The sequence below is a fragment of the Oppia nitens genome, unplaced genomic scaffold (genome assembly GCF_028296485.1).
Source record: "Oppia nitens isolate AA-2021 unplaced genomic scaffold, nextdenovo-longstitch-racon4-pilon3 scaffold1_pilon_pilon_pilon, whole genome shotgun sequence".
Taxonomy (NCBI): Eukaryota; Metazoa; Arthropoda; class Arachnida; order Sarcoptiformes; family Oppiidae; genus Oppia; species Oppia nitens.
This window is the reverse complement of record NW_026533199.1, coordinates 5,321,925-5,344,473: the sequence shown is the minus strand read 5'-3', so window position 1 is coordinate 5,344,473 and position 22,549 is coordinate 5,321,925. Positions and strand designations below refer to the sequence as shown.

Below are 22,549 nucleotides of genomic sequence, written 5' to 3'. Positions count from 1 at the left end.
AAATCTTTAAGAAAAATTTAATAAAACAATTACAAAAAAATAGTTTAACTATTTTGTTCAAATTAAAGTAAACCCAATATTTAAGGTATGCATTCAAATATAAAATAAATGATTTAATAACTTAAATAACTTTAAAATATTTATGGATATTAATATATTAATATCAATCTTTTTATAGTTAATATAATTATCACAGGTATATATAAATATATTTATTTTATTTATTAAAACCTAAAAAACTAAAATATGCAAATATATTACAAATAAAAATATATTTTGATAATTAAATTAAATAATAAATGATTATTCAGTTTTGTTGTGATAAATGTTACGCATATTAGATGAAGACATACTGTTCACTATCAATGATGTGCTGATAGATGTCTTTCCGGACAATGTATTGAACTGTTCCCTCATATAAGCGGAAAATTCTTTGAAACGCTTGAGAAGTTCACGGCTAACGGCAGTCACTATTTTGGTAGTCAAACAAAGAGCTGCTGTTGTGGCGAATACACAGTTCTGAAAGAGTACGATATAAAAGTTGCCCAACCATTCAACGCGTCCAAAGTTACCCAATAAATCAAAATTAGTTATACCGACACTTCGGGCTAACAATGGTAAGGCTGAGCTTAACACTAACACTACGGCACAGTTGCCAATCACTTGCGTAAATAGTGTGTCATTTAGTTTGGGTCTCAATCCGCCAATAACTGGTATGCGGTATAAACCGACTACCGATGCACACCATAAATATAATATAAGAACAATCTCAACACCTGCACCAATGGCACCTATTTTGGAAAGAGAGGCTATGCCTAAAACAAATGGGTGTTGTGTTGTTGAGAGCGGTAATGTTTTTATGCCGACCAACAATTCAAGAGTATTTTGAACGACATTTAGTGCGGCCACTGCTGTCAGACACATGAGTGCCAACATTGCTAAAGGATAGCCTAAATTTCTTCGCAACCAACCGACTCTCAACTTCTTCTCTAATTCTTTACGAAATGATTCCAATTGTGATAAATTCAGTTGCATATCGTTCAATGTCTTCAATTGATTTATTTGATTACCATTATTGTGATCATAAGCATTGTTTCTATAGCTAACTCCGTTGGGATAATATTCTCCGTTTGTATTGTTAAATACAGTCAACGATGGCATTGACTTTGATTTTGAGGGTGATTTGGGTTTCAGTTCTGATGATTTGTGACTTTCAATTTTGCGTCTTAAACACAATTCTTCAAGTTTTGTTTCTTCATATTCTTCTTGAGTATTTCGCAAAACATGTGGTTTAGTTATGACTTCTCCTAACACAGTAAATAGGTTAACGATTCCCAAAGGTGTGCAAACCAATAGCAATACGACACCGAAGAATGAGATACATGAGTACAGAAATGGCAAGTAATGCCATAAAGTAAACAATTGACTGATACCCATGTCTTCATAACCCATGAGAGCGCACATCAAATAAGTCATTCCCAACACAAGCACTGATAACAGCACTAACAGTATAAATGTTTCATAAACTCTGGCCATAATTCCCTTTCGCGAACCACTAAAGCCTTCACTTTCAGTGAAGAAATAGGCAAATGGCAACAGAATGAAGAGTGATATGTTTGAAAACACGAAGACATAAGACCAGAGACTGTGGATCAACGAGTCGTTGAGCCATTGAATGTAATAGCTGTCCGGATAAAGAATTATCACTTCATTGGTCACTATAGAGAATGGCAACAGAAGTGCTGTTCCGATAGAGACGGCCATAGAGATGGTGCACATCCAGAGGGATATACGATATACCAGTCCATCCTCTTCGTCAATAAATAGCTTTTATATAAATAATAAGTTATAAAAAAATAAGAAACAAAATGAGATCAAAGTTGACTAACCTCTTCACGACGTCGTCGATACTTTGCAATGATAGCGTATGAAGAAGTATAGAGTATAAGGAAGAGTATGAAGACTATGAGGTGCTCTCGGATTACATTATGAAAGGCCTGTTCCCTCGGATCCACTTCAAACACCTCTTCGTCCTCTTTGACGATATACATGTCGCCAGTGATTATCACAACACACTTATAGTCATTACATCAAAACATGTGTCACTAAATTGAGTGACAATTGAATTTGGATTCAATTCAATTCAATTGTTGTTATCAATCGATGGTATCATTTGGTGGTCAATCACCACAACATATAAACAAATGGATGTATTGTTTATAATATTGTTGTTTACGTTCAATAAAAACATAACAAAAACACTGAATTCGAGTCAATAAACAGTCAATCACTGTATGACACGTATTGTACACACATTTACAGTACAGCTGTCAACACAAATGTCACGTAATTTATGTACAAAACCAATGATATGGTCGACAATGTGTTGGCTTTTTGAATGAATCGATGATATCATCACTTGATTTGTTGGACAAACATTGGATCAGTTGATCACAACAACAACAATACTGTCACCAATTGCGGTAAGTTATCCATTACTTGGATGTAATGTCACATAAATTAACTATCAATTGCTGCCAATTATCTGACGGATCAACTGATCTCATGTGATAATCGGTGGCCAAAACATACTATTTGTGTTATGAATGTCTGTATATCACTAATACCTTTGATCTTTGTCTTAATTTGTGTGTCTTTACCACTCGGAACTCGATGTCTACCATRACAAACAAAAACAGAAACCTGATAGCAGTTAAACACTTAATCCTTAAGACAATGATAAGTGACATCCAATTAGCCATCTTTGCCAATGTGTTAGGCGTCGCACTCTTCCTTCTGGTGGTTCTCTATCACTACGTGTCTGTTAATAGTGGCAAATGATGACCAAAAAAACAGACAAATGACGACATTTACCACCACTACTGTCGCCAAAGATTGTCATCAAAATTGCAGACATTGTTTAGTTTTTAAAAAATAGTATTTATTTCATTTAATGATATTATATTTGGTTTAAATATTTGGTTTCATAATAAAGACAATTAACATGTGATAACACATTTCAAATGTTTATCTATTTTTATTATAATCACTTAATTGACAAAATTTTATTTTATTTWATGATAATACTATTAACTTTAATGATCTTCAGTTAGATTTATAATTATCAATTCAGTATATTTGTGGTAAAAATTAATAAATTTTATTATCAAAAGGTTTTTAGGTTTCAAAAATGTTTTTTTTACAATTCATTGCTTTTGTTAATAAAGGTTTTTAAGTGATATGATTAGTGATATTATTATTTTTTAATATATGTAACGATCTTTGAATAGTTTATTAACTACTGATGTKGTGTTAATTGATTTTAAGCTTTTAAATGGGTACACACTTTAGTTTTATATAAACAGTATAAATATAATATACACATTTTGATTTGTATATTAAATGTTTTATAAATTATAATTACCKATATACTGTATATATATATGAATTTTCTATCAGTCAATAAATTATATAAAGTATATTTTTGTTAATTTTTAAAATGTATATATAATTTGTCCATAAAATAGATGATTACTTAGATTTATAATTTTATCTAATAGTATAAATATTTAAGAGTTAAATTAAGTTGTTTTTGTTGCCATATATTGATAGGTTATAATTATATAGTATTACTTAATTTACTTGAAGTGTAGAACTTTTATCGCAAATTTAAAATGTATTTACTATTTGATATTTATTCAGTATTTTTTATAGTTGACTGTTGTATAAATTGTTGACAATCTATTGAATACTCTTAAATTGCAGTGCAATATAAGATACATTATATGGTCGGACCTGATATAAATCAGTTGTGTTGAGAGCGCCTGTAGTCCTCAATTGCCTTATGTTTCCAGGAATTTATCAGTTTGTGTATCACTAGTTGAGAATTACTGTCCAAATAATTGAATTGCTTTTTACAGTAAAAATTATTTTCTCACTCATCGCTAATAATTACTTTTAGACATTTCGGCTGTAATTCACGTTTTTGCTGAGTTTTATCCGATAATTAATATATATATATATATATATTGCTTTAAGTTTTCTAAAGTAGTAAAAAAATAATAGTTTAACACAAAAATGATATAATTTATACTTATCTGATTTATATTTTATTTATTTTATATATTTTTATTTATTAAAAATACTAATTAATAAATTGATTGATTGTTTAGATAATTTTTTGGTAGACTTTAAAAATCGAAATTTCCATTAAATAGATTTATAGCACTGATATTTGATTTTGATTGAACTGTGATATGACATATAAAAACATATATTTCATTGATTTTTAAAACAGTTTAGTAAATAAATATTTTTGTTGAGAAAAATATGGCCAAAACATATCATTTAGCTGAAGATATTGTTTATAATGTTTGCCTAAATAATTGGGTTTTTGTGTATGAAATAAATTGATTTGTGAATAATTCAAAGCACACACACATCTATAAAATGTCTGTTTGTGTCTGCAGTGGATTTATACCGTAAATACAAAAATATGATTTATTGCTAATGAAATAAATATATATTTGTCAGACATAGTAGTATATATTGAGTATCCTTGAAAATAAAGATGAAAATGATTTTTGCTTATGATTTTCTCTTAAAGCTTTCGCTTATCTCCGGGGTGTCCAACAAAATCTCTTATCAATTTCTCTATCTTTTAAAGCATATAATAAAATATATAAATAAAAGTTTATATATTATATGTATTCCTGTTAAACAAAATTGTAATATTTAAAAATCAATGAATTAAAAATAAAAACCAATTATTGTAGTTATTTTAAGTTAAGCTTAACAATCATCCAAACTATTTGATAGATTGAAAACATGAATACATTATATATTAACAATAAATATATAACTTATTTTTAAGTATAAATACATTATCACAATGTAATTAAGTATTTCGATAATATAGTTAAATGCAATTTATTGAGGAGTTGTATAGCATTTGTAAAGAAATAGAGAAAAAAAGGTTTGTTAGACATTAGAGGCCCAGTGTTTGTGTTTAAAGAATAGTATCCAACAGGTGTTGCCCGAGAACTACAATAATGTATGTACTCATGTGCTGACCCCACCATTTGCCTCAATTCAAGTGTATGTTCCCTAAGCCAATGTATTACCTGACCGGTCCCTTACAAGAATATTTTGCCACAATTACTGATTTACCGATTGATTGCTTTTTTTGTGTTGATTTTTCTCTGCACTTTAGTAATGTGTACACAAGTATATACAGTATATTCAGTATATTCAGTATATCTGCATTGGCTTTACTATTGTATTTAGTCCTTAAACTWTTATAATGACTTTTAGAAATTTTTTTATATTTGTAATTAACGTTATTCACAACCCATACTATGGCTTCAAGTTTATAGCATTTTGTTGCCTCACTTTCCTAAAAGTCAATAATTTAGTGAACGCTATGAGGGATTGTTTGTACCATTTTTTTCGAAACATAATAGAGATTTAAAATTTATTACTACTAAAAAACACACATTTCGTTTACTTTTACATTAAAAATGGCACCAAAAATAAACTATTATTGACTTATATAGGACTGACCACCAAATGAGTGATCATACTGTTAGAACTTTACACACAAAAATTGTTTTTGTATAATATTTCACAAAAGTATGAAACATAGTTTGCTAACCAATTCACTAATAATGACACCAATAATTGTATTATAATTATTATAATAACGATAGGATGTGTAAGTAATGATGGCTTAAAATTGTAATAAATGACTGACTGGTCCTCACATCGATTGTTTGCAATCATCTCTTTTGCCACTTTTGAAACCCTCTTAGCTATAGTTAATGGTATTCTTTAGATAAGAGAGGGAGAGAAGGACTCAAATGCAAACTTATTGTTAGTTTTGTTATTTATATGATTCATACCATTAATTATTGACTATTGACTTGATATACAAGTTTCAAATTTTAAGCACAACTCATAATTTTTATGTAATTTTTCGTTTGCTTATATCCTGTCTTTAATAATGTACTATATTTTAATATAATGTTATTTGATTTGACTTTTTATATTTTTCATTTAAATACCTGTTTTCATACAGAAATTTTTTAGTTAACTTTTTTTATAAATTGAAAGTAAAAGTAAAATATAATTTTTTAAATAGATATCTTATCTTAAAATACTCATCTTTTATATTTGATGCCTTATATGTGATTCAATTTTATTTATTACAAACTAATTCAATTTGAATGTATCACTTTTTAAATGTCATGAAATGATTAGCTTTTAACGAAATTATAAATAAATTAAAATTAAAGTTCAATATATTTGATGTCAAATTATATAGTTTTAATGATTCAATGAGACCCAGACCTACATTTATATAGTATTACTTGAGGGCATTTACTAAAATCAGGACATATCATATTGATAAGGTCTATTCAAATGTATCATCAATTTAATGGCAATGTTTCAGTGCTAATGTGTACATAAAGTTATAATTGTCACCGATTAGGACAACTCACGAAATGATAGTTAGAAATAAGCGAAAGCATTGCATCCATGATATGAATTGATATGATTTGTAGTGCTTTCCAACCAAATACCCAACTAATCACTTGTCCCGAAGCTATTACTGGTTATTATATTAGTTTTGTTGCCAAAAGAATAACCGATCAAAAAGCAAATCCAAAATTGCATATTCAATAGATATACCACGGGATAGGGATCTCTAATACTGTACAGTCAATAGGCATACACATCATGCAGTCCAGTCCATGGGCACAGTATAACAATTGTATGGTTTAGTCGACCCAACAGTCCTTGATTTGACAACAGATGTACACAATGTGTGTGTCCCTAATGAATGTGTGATTGTATTGCATTTGGAAACATAACTTACAATTTGATTGATTTGCAAAATCCTACTCAAATACCTCACCCAACCATACATTTTAAGTATTATATGTGAATATAAATATTCAAAGTTTTCCCGGTTTTAATCAAATATTTATTTTAAGTAAAAAAAATAATAATTATATTATTAACATATAATTCTAATTATTAAAGTACTTTTTATGTTTAGTAAATATAAAATTTAGTGAAAACTATAATTTTCTGGTTTCTATAATTCATAATTAAAATTGCCAATAAAATTATTGTACGTAACATATTTTAAAATTATTAATTAATCATCTATTAAAGTATTGCTACACTAAAGTAATGTTTTTCAATTTATTCAATTATTTATAAATAAACTCAAATTTTGGTAAATTCTGTATAAACAAAGTTTTTTTTTTGAATATCAGAGAATTAGTTATTTATTATAATACGTGTACTCTTGACATAAATTTTGTCACTAAATATAAATAATTATAATCTCTTTTTACACTTTGTTTATACAATTAAAGTAGTCTTAATATTATTATTAAATATTTTATATTAAATTATAATAATGAATAATTACTTAACTGTTTATAAGTTAAAAGACGTTAAATTTTAAAGACAGCAATCTATTTTGCTTTATGTAAATTATGTAAATACAGTATTATATAGTATATACACTGTTTATTTTTTAAAATAAAATCCTTTATTTGAAGAAATTTTATATTATAAATTATAATATATTTTAACCAAACATATAATAAATAATACTTATATAAGTAGACACCACAACAAGTACACATCACATGATAAACATATATTTTTTATTTTAAGTAGATGTTGTGGTTTCTACTTATTCTATATTAATATTATATATGTCTATTATTTTATGGTTATACATTTTACATATTAAAATGTATATAAAAATCATTTATACTGAAATGATGAACTTTTTGATTTTATTTGATATACTTAGAGATGGGCAAATAGAAAGTTTCTAGAAAGTTTCTAGGGAATAAATTTCTATAGAAATTTAACTTTATTGTTATACTATGGGATCCCCATATCTATAGCTATTGTAATACTATAAATATATTAATGAGACATAATACTATATATATATTTAATATTATACTAAATGTAAATGTAAAAATATATAATGTAAATATAGTAATGTATAATACTATTATACAAATGGGATACCTATATAAATAATTATAATTATTTAATAATAAATCAGTTTTGTAAAATTTTATTCATTATTTTATTATATCATAGTTAAATATAATTAAATTAATTAATTTTTTATTTTAATTAATAATTAAAATACTGATAGTAATATTTAATTATTACTTGTAAAGTTAACAAATAAGGAGAGAACAAAATTAACATGGGGATCCCATAAATTTATTTTAGAAACTTTCTAGAAATTTCTCTATTTTATAAATTTCTATTTTATGCCAACACTAGATATACTTGATCTAACTAGAAAACTAACAGATATTATAAAAATGTTTTGATTTCATAAGCGTAATCAATATTAAAATAGGAATTTTATATAATATATTATTTCTATGAATTTTAGATACGAGTAATAAAAATTTAGTTTAATATTAATAATTGGAGAAATTAATAATAAAATTGTAATTGAGATTAGTTTCAAGTAATTCTTATTAAGGATTAAATTTGTATAAAAATTATAATTTATAAATTACATCGAAAATAAATATAACCATTGCATATTTACTGTACTATGTTTTTATTATTTAAGGTATACCATTAAATATTTGAATCTATTAGGAATATTTTTAATATTAAAATTATTTATATAAGTTAATTTTATAAAATTAAAACAATAGGAAATCAATAGTTTTATTATTAWGTTGAATATATTTCTAGATATTAATCTGTAATATATATGATATTTGTTTAAAAATATTGCTTTTTAGAAGTTATTTACTTAAAAAAATATTTTGAAATTTTTATATAACATTCATTTAAYTACAATAAGAATTTTATTTATCAAATATCATCGTTTGTTTTCTTTATTGTTATGAAATTTTTCATTAAGTTTCAGAAATATTAATTTCTTAATTCGACAGCTTTTATAAAAATAATTAATTATTATTTATTGTTTAATTATTTTGTCACATAATGTGTATAATGAAAATTAGATTTTAATTATTGCAACACATTTATTGTCAAAATTAKATATTTTGTGAATTCTAATGCATTATTGATTATACATTTTTATTAATAAAATGTTTACAGTTTAAATAAAACTACTTTTAAAAAAATAATCTATAAACGTAATTATAAATAACTAAAAATAGTATATAAACTATAAATTATTGGCATTATATAAATTGTATTTCTATTTATATATATATATACAATGTATTAAAGTTTACATTCAGTAATCTATAAATTATTAATTAATTTGTTATCTAGTTAAATATAAATTAGTAATTATTTTTTAATTTTATTGTATATTGTATTTAATTTTTTAAGAATAAAAATAACTTTTATGTTAATATAATTTATTAATTTTGTTTTATTTTGTTTTATTTTATTTTATTTTATTTTATTTTTATAATATATTTAATGAAAAAATATGATGATTATAAAAAATTAATTTTGTTAGTTACAAAAATATTATAATTAACAATTAATAAAAATGTCATTATTCTAAGATTTATAATACTATCTTTTAGTTTATTTCTTAAATAATATTTATAATTAAAATTTATATTTGTATATTAGATAAACTTATTTTTTACATTGATTTACATATTCTTTATATAATACAATTACATTTAAAAATCAATTTTTAAAATAAAATAAAATGTTAAATAAATTCAATATTCAATGTATATATTGATATATTAAAACTATTTATTTAATAAATTGATTGGTGTTTTATATTTAAATTAAGTTTATTTATTACTATACTTTTATAATAAATCTTAACAGTCATTCAAAAAACATTTATGAAATTATTTTTAAATTAAAAAAAATCATTTATTACTTTATTTACAAATTATATGAGATTTTCATTTTYAGTCATAAATTATAGTTTTTAATGTTTTTGATACTGTGTTTTAATTTAATTGACTTTTTTTTGTTATTAACATAAATATATAACTTATTTTGTTTTTTGTTGATGTACTGTATAATAGATATGTAATTAAAAATATCCTTTAATTTATAACTTCATTGTATTTTATCTTTATATTTAACTCTTATTTTGCAAAATATTTAACATTTGATGCAATTAAGTTGGTTACTATATTTATTATATTAAATATGTTAGTTTTGTTGTTGTTGTAAAATATATAATAATAATAGTGAATATACTATATTTATTAATATTGTTGTATTTAATTAATGATATTTAGCTTTTTAAAGAAAATTTTCACATTTTTAGATATAATAGACATAACAACCAAGTTTTCATTTATAAGTTAAAATTTAGTTTATATTGATTATTTTATAATTAATCCAGTATTAATTTATTTAAATATTTATTGAAGATAATTGAAAATCATAAATTACAAATTATATATATATATATATATCTGTAAATTTATTTTGCAATTTTGTACATGAGGTAATAATTAATTAAACTAAACACCCCCTATGGTTAGTGAGTATGGTAACCCTCTATGGTAACCCATGGACATACAAGCATCTAGTATAAGATTTTTATTTAATAATACAAGTTTGTAAGTCATGCTTATATACCCCACTTCAAGGGCGTGGGAATTATACTTTACTTCAAAATTATATATTTATTTAATGAAAATTTACTTCTTTTAATATATATATATGAAAACAAAATCTTTAAAAATTGTATATCGAGTCTAATTGAGACTCTTGTGTGCCATTTATTAACTATTGAAATATTTTCAAAAGATATGAGTCGTCATCTTTTCGTTGATTGTATTTAATTCAAATGTATATTTCATTAATTACTCGTAAATTGTGTTTATAAAAATTACTAAAATATATACAGATTTTATCAAACAAGTAGTTTATGTGAGAGACCCGGCTCTACAAATGACATTTTATTTCACTTAATGAAAATTTTTCTCGTTTTCTCAAAACAAATTAAATTTTATTTTATTGCATGAAAATTATAAAATTATTGGTTCTCTAAACTTCAATCTCTCTCTCTCTCTCTCTCTCTCTCTCTCTCTTTCTTTCTTTCTTTCTTTCTCTCTCTCTCTCTCTCTCTCTCTCTCTCTCTCTCTCTCTCTCTCATACTCTGTATGTGTGTATGTTAGTGATTTAAAAAAAATCATAAAACATAATTATATAATTTATACTGTAAAATAAACAAAAAATATTTTTTAATATACATTTTTACATTTTACCAATGTATCGATCTATAGTATACAGTAAATAAATTATAGTTTATTAAATTTATTATTTTTTCAAATATTGAAGTTTGTAACAATTATGTGCTTAGATTTTAATGTTGTTATTTGCAGTTTAAAAAATATTTTCAATTTTAACAAAAATAAATTTACAATAGTTTTGGCTATTTTTTGGTTTACTATTTTTAGTAACAGTAGGACAGCATTACAAAAGCTCTTAATTTGTTTAGTGAACACATTATACACACAACATATCTATCGGTAAAATGTGTTTTCGTTTGCATTTCGGATCTCTTTTACTAAAGAGATGTTTGATAAGAGACAAGTATTGAGTGTTTGGTATTTCACTCCATAGGAAAACTCAATAATAGACTTAAGACTTATAATATTTGTAACACAAAAATATTTTGTTCACAACATTTTCCAGCAATTTTTGGTTTTAAGAGAGTGTGAATTAATTTTTACATTGAGAGAGAGAGAGAGAGAGAGAGAGAGAGAGAGAGAGAGAGAGAGAGAGAGAGAGAGATACTCAGTATTTCTCATCTAAACTATTAGACTAATGGTTTGAGTCCTACTTTTCTGGTAAAGCTATTTCTCCTTGAACTAAAATATCAAACCAAACCTAATAGACCTAAATGTGTGATACCATACCATCCCATCTCTCTATTTACAAATATACTACCAGTGCCGCCGATCCCCATACAAAATACAGACACTAATTTATGATTTATACTCCAACACAATTAACTATGTATTAGATTATTATTTATTATATTAATTACAAGTTATTGTATGAAATAAATTGCTAATTATTTCGTTTTCAAAATCCTTGTTTAGAAAACATTTTTCAGTTAATAATAAAATTTTTCATGTATTGTATTATATTTTTAAGTATTATTTTCTATATAATATATGACCGATTTTAAGATAGACTTTGCTTTATAAAAATATTTGTTATATAATGATTATATTGTCTATGTGTTATCACTAATATTGTATAATAATATTGTATATTGGTTTTGTTAGGTTTTTAGGTAAAGCATTATATAATTTGTTTTTTTCGCTAAATACTCTACAGAAAAATTGATTTATATATATTAACAATGATTTTAAGTGTTTTCTCACTRTGTGTTAGTTTTTCATGTAATTGTGTGGCACTGGGATATCCATATAATGTAGTTTAGAGCCAAAAAGGATTCAGCACCATTTGAAGCGCACTTCCTTTTTCTCAGACACACCTATTTTACAGTAAAAGCTGAAAAAAGTTTCATCAATTTTTGCCATTTTTTCTCTTTTCAYTGACTGTACCAATTGATCCACGAGTTGCCACTCCAATGCTGACTAACATTAAACTTAATGTCTCTAAGGAGTTGTCCGACACTAAAATCAATGAAAGTTTTTTACTTAGATTTTGATAAAAAAAAATATTTTATATTACAATTTTCTAAGAATTGATTAATATATTTATTGGAAATACTTTGATACGTTTACTTTCTCATCGAAATATTATAATTTATAATTTTTTTTATTATTGTCTTCATTAAGCTATTCATTGATTTTATATTTCATTTTTTTATATATCAATACATTATGTCATTTCACAAAAATTGAATAAATCCTTTGATCTCTTATGAGTTAACTCTCACTCCTTATCCTGTTTTATGTCATATATATTGTTATGCAATCCAATAACGATATTTATAAATCATTATATCTTTCCGGTTCTCAAAACATACTAACAAATGTAAAATTTGACACAACTTTCTTTAGTTATTTTTTTGTCCCATTTTTCCTTATTGTTATCATTGCTTAAGTACAGTATAGTATTTGGTATCAATTGACTCCAGCAAACTAATAATACTATACTTTCTAAACATTAAAATTTTTAAATTATGTGATTTTCTTAATATATATATAATTCAATTGTTTTGATAAAATGTTTTAAACACCAAATTTTTAAAATTAACTCATTAGTAATTATATTTATAAAAAATTTAATTACAATTTCATGATTTAAGTTATCATCAAAGACTACTGATTATATTAGAGCTTACTTTTCACAAACATTTATTTTTTATAATATTTGAAGATATCATTTATAATAATTTCTGTAATTAAACATTTAAATTATTTATGAATAGCTTCTTACATAATAAATAAGTTGTCATATCTATAATACCAATTTAATATAATTTTTTATACATAATGTTTAAAACATAAAAAGACTACTTTGACATATATGATAAATATCATAATATTCACTACATTGTAAATGTTTAAACATTATTTATATTTGTTATTAATTTTAAATGCAGTACAGATTGAAATGAAAGTTAGAAAATATATTTTTAATAAATTATGTCTAGTTTTGTTGCAAACATGACATGGATTCCGACATTAGTATTGTTTTATTATTTAATAAATCAAATCATTAACTGGTTGTCAATACAATTAAGTAAAAAAATCCTAAAATAAAAGTAGCAATTATTAACTATTTGATTAAATATTGTTATTTAAGAGAAAACATATTAAACCAATAATATATTAGTCAGTTTTGTCACACTTTTAACTTGTGTTTAGTCCCAAACCAGACATTTGATCAAATGGTCAGTGACTCTGATATATGACTTAATTAAGTTAGACTTACCATAAAAATATAAACTCAAAACAAGTAATATTTTAAAATAACTTTTTTAAAGCTTTTATATGAAATTTGAGAGTTTAGTACTGTATTTACTAATTGTATATATGTGTGAAAAATATGTGACTTTCTATCCATTAATTTAGAAATATATTCAAATATTGTATGTTTTCATAGATAGTAATATGCAGTATTGCTAACTAAATTAATGAACAGAAAGTCACATATTTTTTCAATTAGTAAATACAGTCCTCTCGTATTACATGCAAATGTGTGGTTAAAGTAAAAAAGTCATTTTAAATATCACTTCAAGCGATTCACTTGTCCTCAAGTTTCGGGATAAACATACTGTTTRGTGGTAATTATAATTTAGTTAAGTCATAGATAAGATAAATATAATATATATCATAGTCAGGGATTACTCTCTGACCTCAGGTCTCATAATATTGAATCAAATTGATATAACATTAGAAATATAGATTTAATTGTCACCCACTTGTTGGTTAAAATTACTAATCGGTTGACCAAAAGATAGTTTTGTAACAAAAACACAAACAAACAAAATGTGATAAAAACTTATTTTAATATTAATTAACAATTATAATACAGTATATTTAGAAGAATCAATTAGAGGGATGTAATGAAACATATTTAAGAAACCGAACCGTTTTTATTCGTAAAGTTTTTCAAATTTGTCTTAAGTTTGATAATGTTATCATTTTAAGTTTTTTGTCTCAAATTTTATATACAATTACCATCTAAACTATAACTAGGTTTAAAAGTTATTAATATTTATAGTATTAATATTATTATAAATTATGATCTAATAATAATAATATAGTCATATAAAGTTTATTAAAAATTAATTCAAATATAAAAACTCCAAAAGAAATTGATTTTAGTTTCAATTTACGAATCAATTTGGTTTTCAATCTGAAAGAATAGCCGCTATTAATGCATTCATTTGATGTTTTTGTAAATCTTAAGTCAAATTTTTCTTCATTTTGATGAGAAAAACCTATTATAATATAAGCGAAATATTTAATCGAAAGGAAATTACGTAAAGTGATTGCAAACGGAAGGGCTCGAGGGATAAGACATATTTGAGGCAAACAAATGGTTTTTTCTCTAACTTTTTTACGGTGGGAATCACTGAAAGAAAAAACAAACTTAAACACGGTTTACGTCACCTTCACTACCATTGAAGGTGATATTGACAAATAATATATTTAATATACTATATATATATAAATATTAAACATTTTATATATATATAAATTATAATCATATAGTATATATGTTTATATAAATTATATAATTTACTAATGTATAACATTGACTATATATATATATGATCTTCTTTTTAATACTCAATTCTTAGACTTTCTTTTCTCTCTTTAGTTATTATTATCGATTTCCTGCGTTAATGGCTTGAGATAAAAACGCTAAACTTTTTTAGCATTGAATTAATGCAAAACAGGGCGCAAAACAATTGCTTTGATAGCAAATATTGAATTGAAGTATAATTGTAATGTATGTTAAGTTTATGTTATCAATTTGCAGGCACTGACTGAGTCAGTCATTTAATGTAATTATTCATTCTTTCAAATTAATTGCACACATCATATACTATATTTAATTTATATGCACTAAAATATTAATAGTGTATATAGTATTATATAATTTACAGTATATGATATGCTGGGTATTTACCAAAATAACATTTATCTATACATATATCACTATAGTTAGATATATAGTACTGTATGTACAGTATATGTCTATATATCAGATAATACATACCTAGCATAACATATAATATATACATTTTGAGATTACACTCCAACAAAAAAAATCATTTCCTTTTTTGTGCTCATTTTGCATCTCAAAAGACCAGTCATTTCTCATATATATTTATACATTGGCAGTAAGTGTTAGTTAGACTGGTATACTCCCTGTGCTCTAAGGCAAACACGATTGTGCTTTTAGGACTTTTACCCCCATTTTATTATTTTTTAGTTTGACTTTCTCACTAATATCAATGTCATAATTCAACAATGTATCGGTCATTTGTAATACTTTTTCATATTTTAATATACAGTATGTTGAATACTATAAGTTTATCACATGTTATTTAAATCTATAAAATATGACAATTAATATAAATATAAAAATAAATAATTGTATTATATCATACATAATTAATTTGCTATAATTAATTATATGTTTAAATAATGTAATTTTAATAATATAAAAGTTGTAGTAAATTATTAACATTTGAGATAACAAAATTAGTTTCAAGTTTATTGTAACGATAGATACAGAAAAATATTTTATAAATTCAAAACAAATTAGACTTATACTCATTAGATTAATATCGAAAAAATAAAATTTTAAAACAACGTTTAAAATCTAAATTTTAAACAGTTTCCCACAATAAGTATATTTTTTATTTTATCAAACATAAAAAAATTGTTTGTAAATTAAGACTTAATTAAAAACAATATATTTGGAGATAAATTTTTAAATTATTGTATAAACTTTTATAATTCATTGCCATATTATTCAGAGACGAATCTAATTATAAACAGTTTGTATGATATAATATGTTTTAAAGATTTTGATAAATGAATTTCATTAATATTATTTATTTTAAAAATGTTTATTATAATTTACAATTCTGTTTATTTTATTTCAAATTAGAATATATAATATTTTCATTATATTTTTCAAAAAATATTTACTTTTAAAGAATAATAATTATAAATAATATATACATATCATAAAAATAAAATTGAAGTCTAAAATGTTGGATAAAACTAAAGACAAAATAATAATATAACTGCAGGACATAGACTGATTGAGTGACTATTATTAAGTATATGAGTAAATGAGTGATTAGTAAATGAGAGAAAGAAAGAAAGAAAGAAAGAGAGAGAGAGAGAGTCTGTCGATTTGCATAATAATGAAAAACCATTAATAATTGACTTTCATATCCTAACCTCAGAGCAGATATGAATATCTAAAAAGATAAGTAATATTTATAACTTAAGATATTTTATAATTAAATAATATTATATACAGTTTTATAAGTTTGACTTAATTACTTCATTATTATATTCATAAAATAATAAAAATATTAAAACACAAACATATGAGGATTATATATCATAAGATGAAAAAACAAAATTTTTGATTAATAAAAATTTAACTAACTCATAGAGTTTATTGATAGCATTTACTTAATATTATATTAATATACAAGTAATAGGCGATTTTTAATTTGTTGATTGATTCAATAATTACTAATTTTGATGTATATATACTGTATATATTTACCGAGCAATTTGAAGGCACACCAGACTATATACCAGTTAACATAACAAACCTATGATTTGCAAGTAATTATCTAACATTTTACCCGCAATTTACCTGCTGTTCACTAATTTATTACCACATACTTCATACTAACTTTATATTGAAATTGTTAACTATTGTTAAAAATTTTGTTGTAAGTGTGGATTTTATTTTTATATTATATTATCATGGATTCTTTAATCTGCTTTCTTTTTTTAAATACAATATACTATATATTGCTTATTAATTATATTACTTTTTTGTAATGTAATTAATAGTAATCGTATTTATATAAAACATATTTTAAGGTGTTGTCTGAAATTGAAATTTATTTTTTCAAAAAAATACATCAATGAGCAAAATGCAAAATGGCAAAAATATTTTAGCGGGTATTCACTGGATTTGCTAAATAAATAGATATATGATTTTGAGCCAAAAATCGGGTGAATGTGATGCTCAAGGATTATATAAATTTAAATGTGATCACTGATCATATGAGACTAAGTATTGCATTTGCATATGAAACACAATGTGACACAACAACAGACGATTTTTTATGAAAAAAATGTTTTTAATGATATTTAACGATATATTGATGAGTGAAATAACTAAATGTTGACGAGTTGTGCACCAAATTTGTCGATTGCATGCTTTACGCTCATTGCCGCTGTTTTTACTCTTTTCTATTATTATTATTATTTTGTTGTTTTTGCGAAAATTTAGTTTTCAAACATACACTTTCATCTCACGAAACAATTTTGAAGTTTAGGAGTAAAAACTACTAATTAAAGGCACACTAAATAATAAGGTCTGCATTTGGAGAAGTYATCCAAATGAAACAGTTATAAAGTATATATTATATGATTGACGGTATAACTAATGGATGTTTGCTGTTCAGTATATGGTTTCATTATCAGTCAATTTTGCATAATATTACAGTATATGTAATATTATTTACAATATATTAGGCTGAAGTCATACAAGAATTGTATGATAAATTGTATATTTAATTTTTATAATTTTTTCAATATATATATATAATCTGTTTATTGCATTAAGGTTCTGGTCATTCATAATTAGTACTGAAAGCAATATATTTGAGACTTAAAATATATTTACTTAATTCTGTTATAAAGTTTATCATTTGAAATGTTTGTTAATATAAAAATAGAATCCATTACTTAAAGTTATGCACAAAACATATGAGAGGGGACTCCAATCATATCACACATACAGGCGTTTAGTGTTTAATCTCTTATATTAATATTATTTTCAACATTTTCTGTGTCTATTTCCGGCAAAAATTGGTCATAAAATATATACTATGGTTTGATTGCATACGTGAGCGTCAACTGTAATGTGAGATATATATATAACATTATTTAATGCATGTATTTATTACCATTATCTCGATCTCAATGTCTATAACATAACAAAAAAATCATATATTATTCCAAATAAATCGCTTATCAGAAAATTTGATTTTTTTGCGAGGGATTAAAAGTAATATATCATTTCATATATATATATATATATATATTTATGTCGACCATATGGTGGAAAATAACAAAAATAATCTTAAATTAATACTTATATACTGTTTTTCTACCTCTCTCTCTCTCTCTCTCTCTCTCTCTCTCTCTCTCTCTCTCTCTCTCTCTCTCACCTAATGTTTTGAGTAATAACTAAAATTAAAAAAATGATTATTAGTTTGTTTTTTGTTGTTTAAGTGCAACTAATTTCTCTCATATGGCAAACATTGAATCACAGAAGATGTTTGATATATTTATATAATATTGTGCTTTACTCTCAGTTATTGTATTATTTAATTGAGTTGCTTTTATTACTATTATTAATGTATTATAACTTCTGCTATTATTATTATTATTATTATTATTATTATTTAAGTGTATATTTATAAGTTATATTAGGTGTTCCTCTAATATGTTGACCTAAATTGTAGGTCAAAATGAAATGCCGAGAATTGTTTTTATAATTGATAACAACAAATAAAAGTCTATACAAAAATACATTAAATATAATATATTATWAACAATAAGAAAAATATTTTAGACAAAATCATTAATGCAAAGCATAAATATATTTATAGTTTGATTTTATTAAAAAAATGCTGAATCTCTGTATACATGTATTGAGCCATTTGTTTGTCGGGTTTCAACACAAGCCCTATTCAAGTGTGAGTCTGTTGTAGTGTTTGTAGGTCTTCCTGGAATATCTACCACCTGTCCTGTCCTCCCCTCCCCTCCCGTACCCATCAGCAGTGCGTGTCGTAATCGAGTGCATGTGTTGGTCTCTACGACCCATTGTATATGTGTTTGCATTCATTCATATAGTTTTCCTAATATTATATACCAAATCATAGTCTGGCATTCAATACTAACTTTTACAGCATTTACATCTATTGAGTCCAAAAATTTTATAAATTATAAGGAAATTCGTATTTTGTAAACTACTTCTGTTACCAAATATATCTATTAATATATTATTGCTTTTAAAGTTGATAACATATTATAAAGTATTTATTATTACTAGATTTCATTGTTTTGTTATTTAAATATAAATTAATATACACTATATCTATTAAATACCATTAAATTTTAATTGAATTAACATTTTGGCATATCATAAATACTGTATTTCTATTTTCTACTGTATACTATATCAAAAAAATAAGTTATTTGATTTATATTTTGTTAATTATTAAGTATAATAATTATTAAGTAATATAATAATTGTTTGATTTCAAAATATTTAGCGTATAATTAAATAACATATAAACTTATACATTATAAGGTAATTTTTTAATAAATATTTTGTCGTTTACTTTACGTGTTATTGAATGGAAAGAAAAATATGAAAATTATTTTAAAAATAAAATTAAAAGACATATTTCTATCTATTTTTGTATTTTGATAGTTAAATAAAGTTTTTTCAACTTTTTGATCATTTGTTAAATGAATGCTTTTATTATTTGTTCTTAAATTTTGAAATCGATATTATTTGTTGAGGAAAAATAAAAATATAATATTACTCTCACTTTTCAATTTTGACTCACAATATCGATTGATTTATTTTATTTATAATATTATTTTAATGAAATAAATATATCAAAATAAATTTATTTATATGTATTTTTATAAGTTTATTGCCCATGTCTATTATATTGATTTAGTTAAGATATAAACAACATTTGATATAATTATTAATTTTAAGAAATTTAAATTATATTTTAATATATAATTACAATTTTTGTAAAAAACATTGCTGATATTTTAAAAATAAATGTTTACTATTATAAATAATATATTTTACAACTGCTTATTGATTATGTATATTACAGTATTTTCTAGTAGATTATTGAATATACTGTAATATATTTATTATAATAAAATAGATATACAGTACAGTACAGTACAATAAAATAATTGTTAAACTTATTCTCTTTTATAAAATAAAAATAAATGCATTGAATATATTAATCATAATTATCTAAACAATATAATTTATAACATTAATAATAGTTATAAAATAAATGATTAATTTGTTTGTTATGTATTTCAAGTATTTTTTGGACATTTATATATTTTGTATTATTAAAAGACTGTGATTACTGGTCCTTAAATTTATGATTTGTTTATTCAGTATATTTTTAAACAATTGCTATGTGTATAAACTTTATCTGTTGAACATTTTGCATAATAACTTAAATATTAAATAATCTTAATATTAATCTGTTTGAAAATTGTTTGCTTGAATTAAAAAGTAGATACTGTTTGCATAAAAAACTGATAGTCAGTGGTGTGTCTATTGATTATAAATGTAATGCATAGTAAACACCAACACTAGTATGTATTGTCAGCTGTCCTTAGTTTGTAAACACACCTGCAATTGACGTCAAAAATATTATATTTGCCAACAAATATGTGATGATATGATGCCCTTCTCTCACCTCTCTATCACTAATTTATTTTGCTATTCATTTGCACCATAAATATGATTAATCATCAAATTTTTTATTTTAATTAATATTTTTGTCATAATTCACAGTATCTCTCTTTCTTTCTTTTTCTCCATTATTAGTACAAATCATCTATCATTTGCATTATTTATGCAATTATTAATATACAGTATATTATTTTTGTTTCTAATTTAAGATAAATTTAGATAAATTTTATGCAAATTTTCAATTAGAGTTGAATAATGATGATTGAAATATAATTTCAAAACTTTAATATAAAATTTGTTATTTGTGTTTATTTTGATTTTTCTAATATTAATAATAATAACCTTAAACTTTGAAATACACCGATATATATATATATATATATAATTATTTTCACACAAATCATGTGARAATATAATTCAGAGGATATTTACTATCTCTAAATATTTTTTAGTTTTATTTTTTTCAATTTTGTTGATGACTTCGGGCAATGTTTTTACTTTAGAATTTTACAGACACTACATGTGATTGCAATAAATATCTAAAAATTATTTTAAAACTAATTTTATATATAATAATATTATGTGTTTTATTATAGTTATATATCAGATATATACTGTATGTGYTGTATTTTGTGTCTTATTTTTCACAACACAATTGTTTTGTTGTTCAGTAGTATTTGCCACTGAACTTATTGGTGCGGAACTCCAGTACCACTAATACATATAAGTGCTCAATAATGTAATTTTGACACACTATTCAACTACATGTTTACGATTACATATTATGAAATCCAATCTACCGGTGCTGACGAAAAAAATGAAATACTGTCCACCAAATTCCATATAACAAAAATTATAAAATACAACAACAAAATAATATAATTACAATAGCAATAAGTAGATAAAATTTATTACTTATATAATTCATAGACGATTTATTTTATATTATGGTATTAAAAACTCTGTCTCCCTCTCTATTTTCTCCCTTTCCTTTTCCTCAGTTATATATTCAACATTAGCATCGATAGCTTACTACCAAATGTCAATAACTATAAAAGTTTATTTTTCAATCCATTATAACACATCAACAATTTTTCAATGAATCCCTTTAACGATATTTAAATCTCCTGTTGTTTTGGTTYTGCAAACACCTCCAGTACTGTATTGGCAATTGAGAGTACATTTAAAAGCTTTGGTTTCGGTCCCTATTTTTGAGTGCTGCCCAACAGTACTGTCCTGTAGACGACCTTCTAGTGTTAGACTCCATACCAAATGCTGAAATCGATTCCCAGTGAGAGTATATGACTGAACATACCATTTATATTCAAACAACTGTTCAAATGTATAA

General features: G+C 23.6%; 1 protein-coding gene across 1 annotated transcript; it reads right to left on the bottom strand.

Moving 5' to 3' along the window:
• Positions 1–266: 266 nt before the first annotated feature.
• On the bottom strand, positions 267–2,271 carry LOC128951898 (protein Lilipod-like). The gene is made up of 2 exons (XM_054297196.1): positions 1,890–2,271; positions 267–1,827 (listed from the first exon to the last, which is right to left on the bottom strand). The coding sequence occupies exons 1-2, from the start codon at positions 2,049–2,051 to the stop codon at positions 304–306; spliced, it is 1,686 nt and encodes a 561-aa protein (XP_054153171.1). The 5' UTR covers positions 2,052–2,271; the 3' UTR covers positions 267–303.
• Between the last annotated feature and the right edge of the window lie 20,278 nt (positions 2,272–22,549).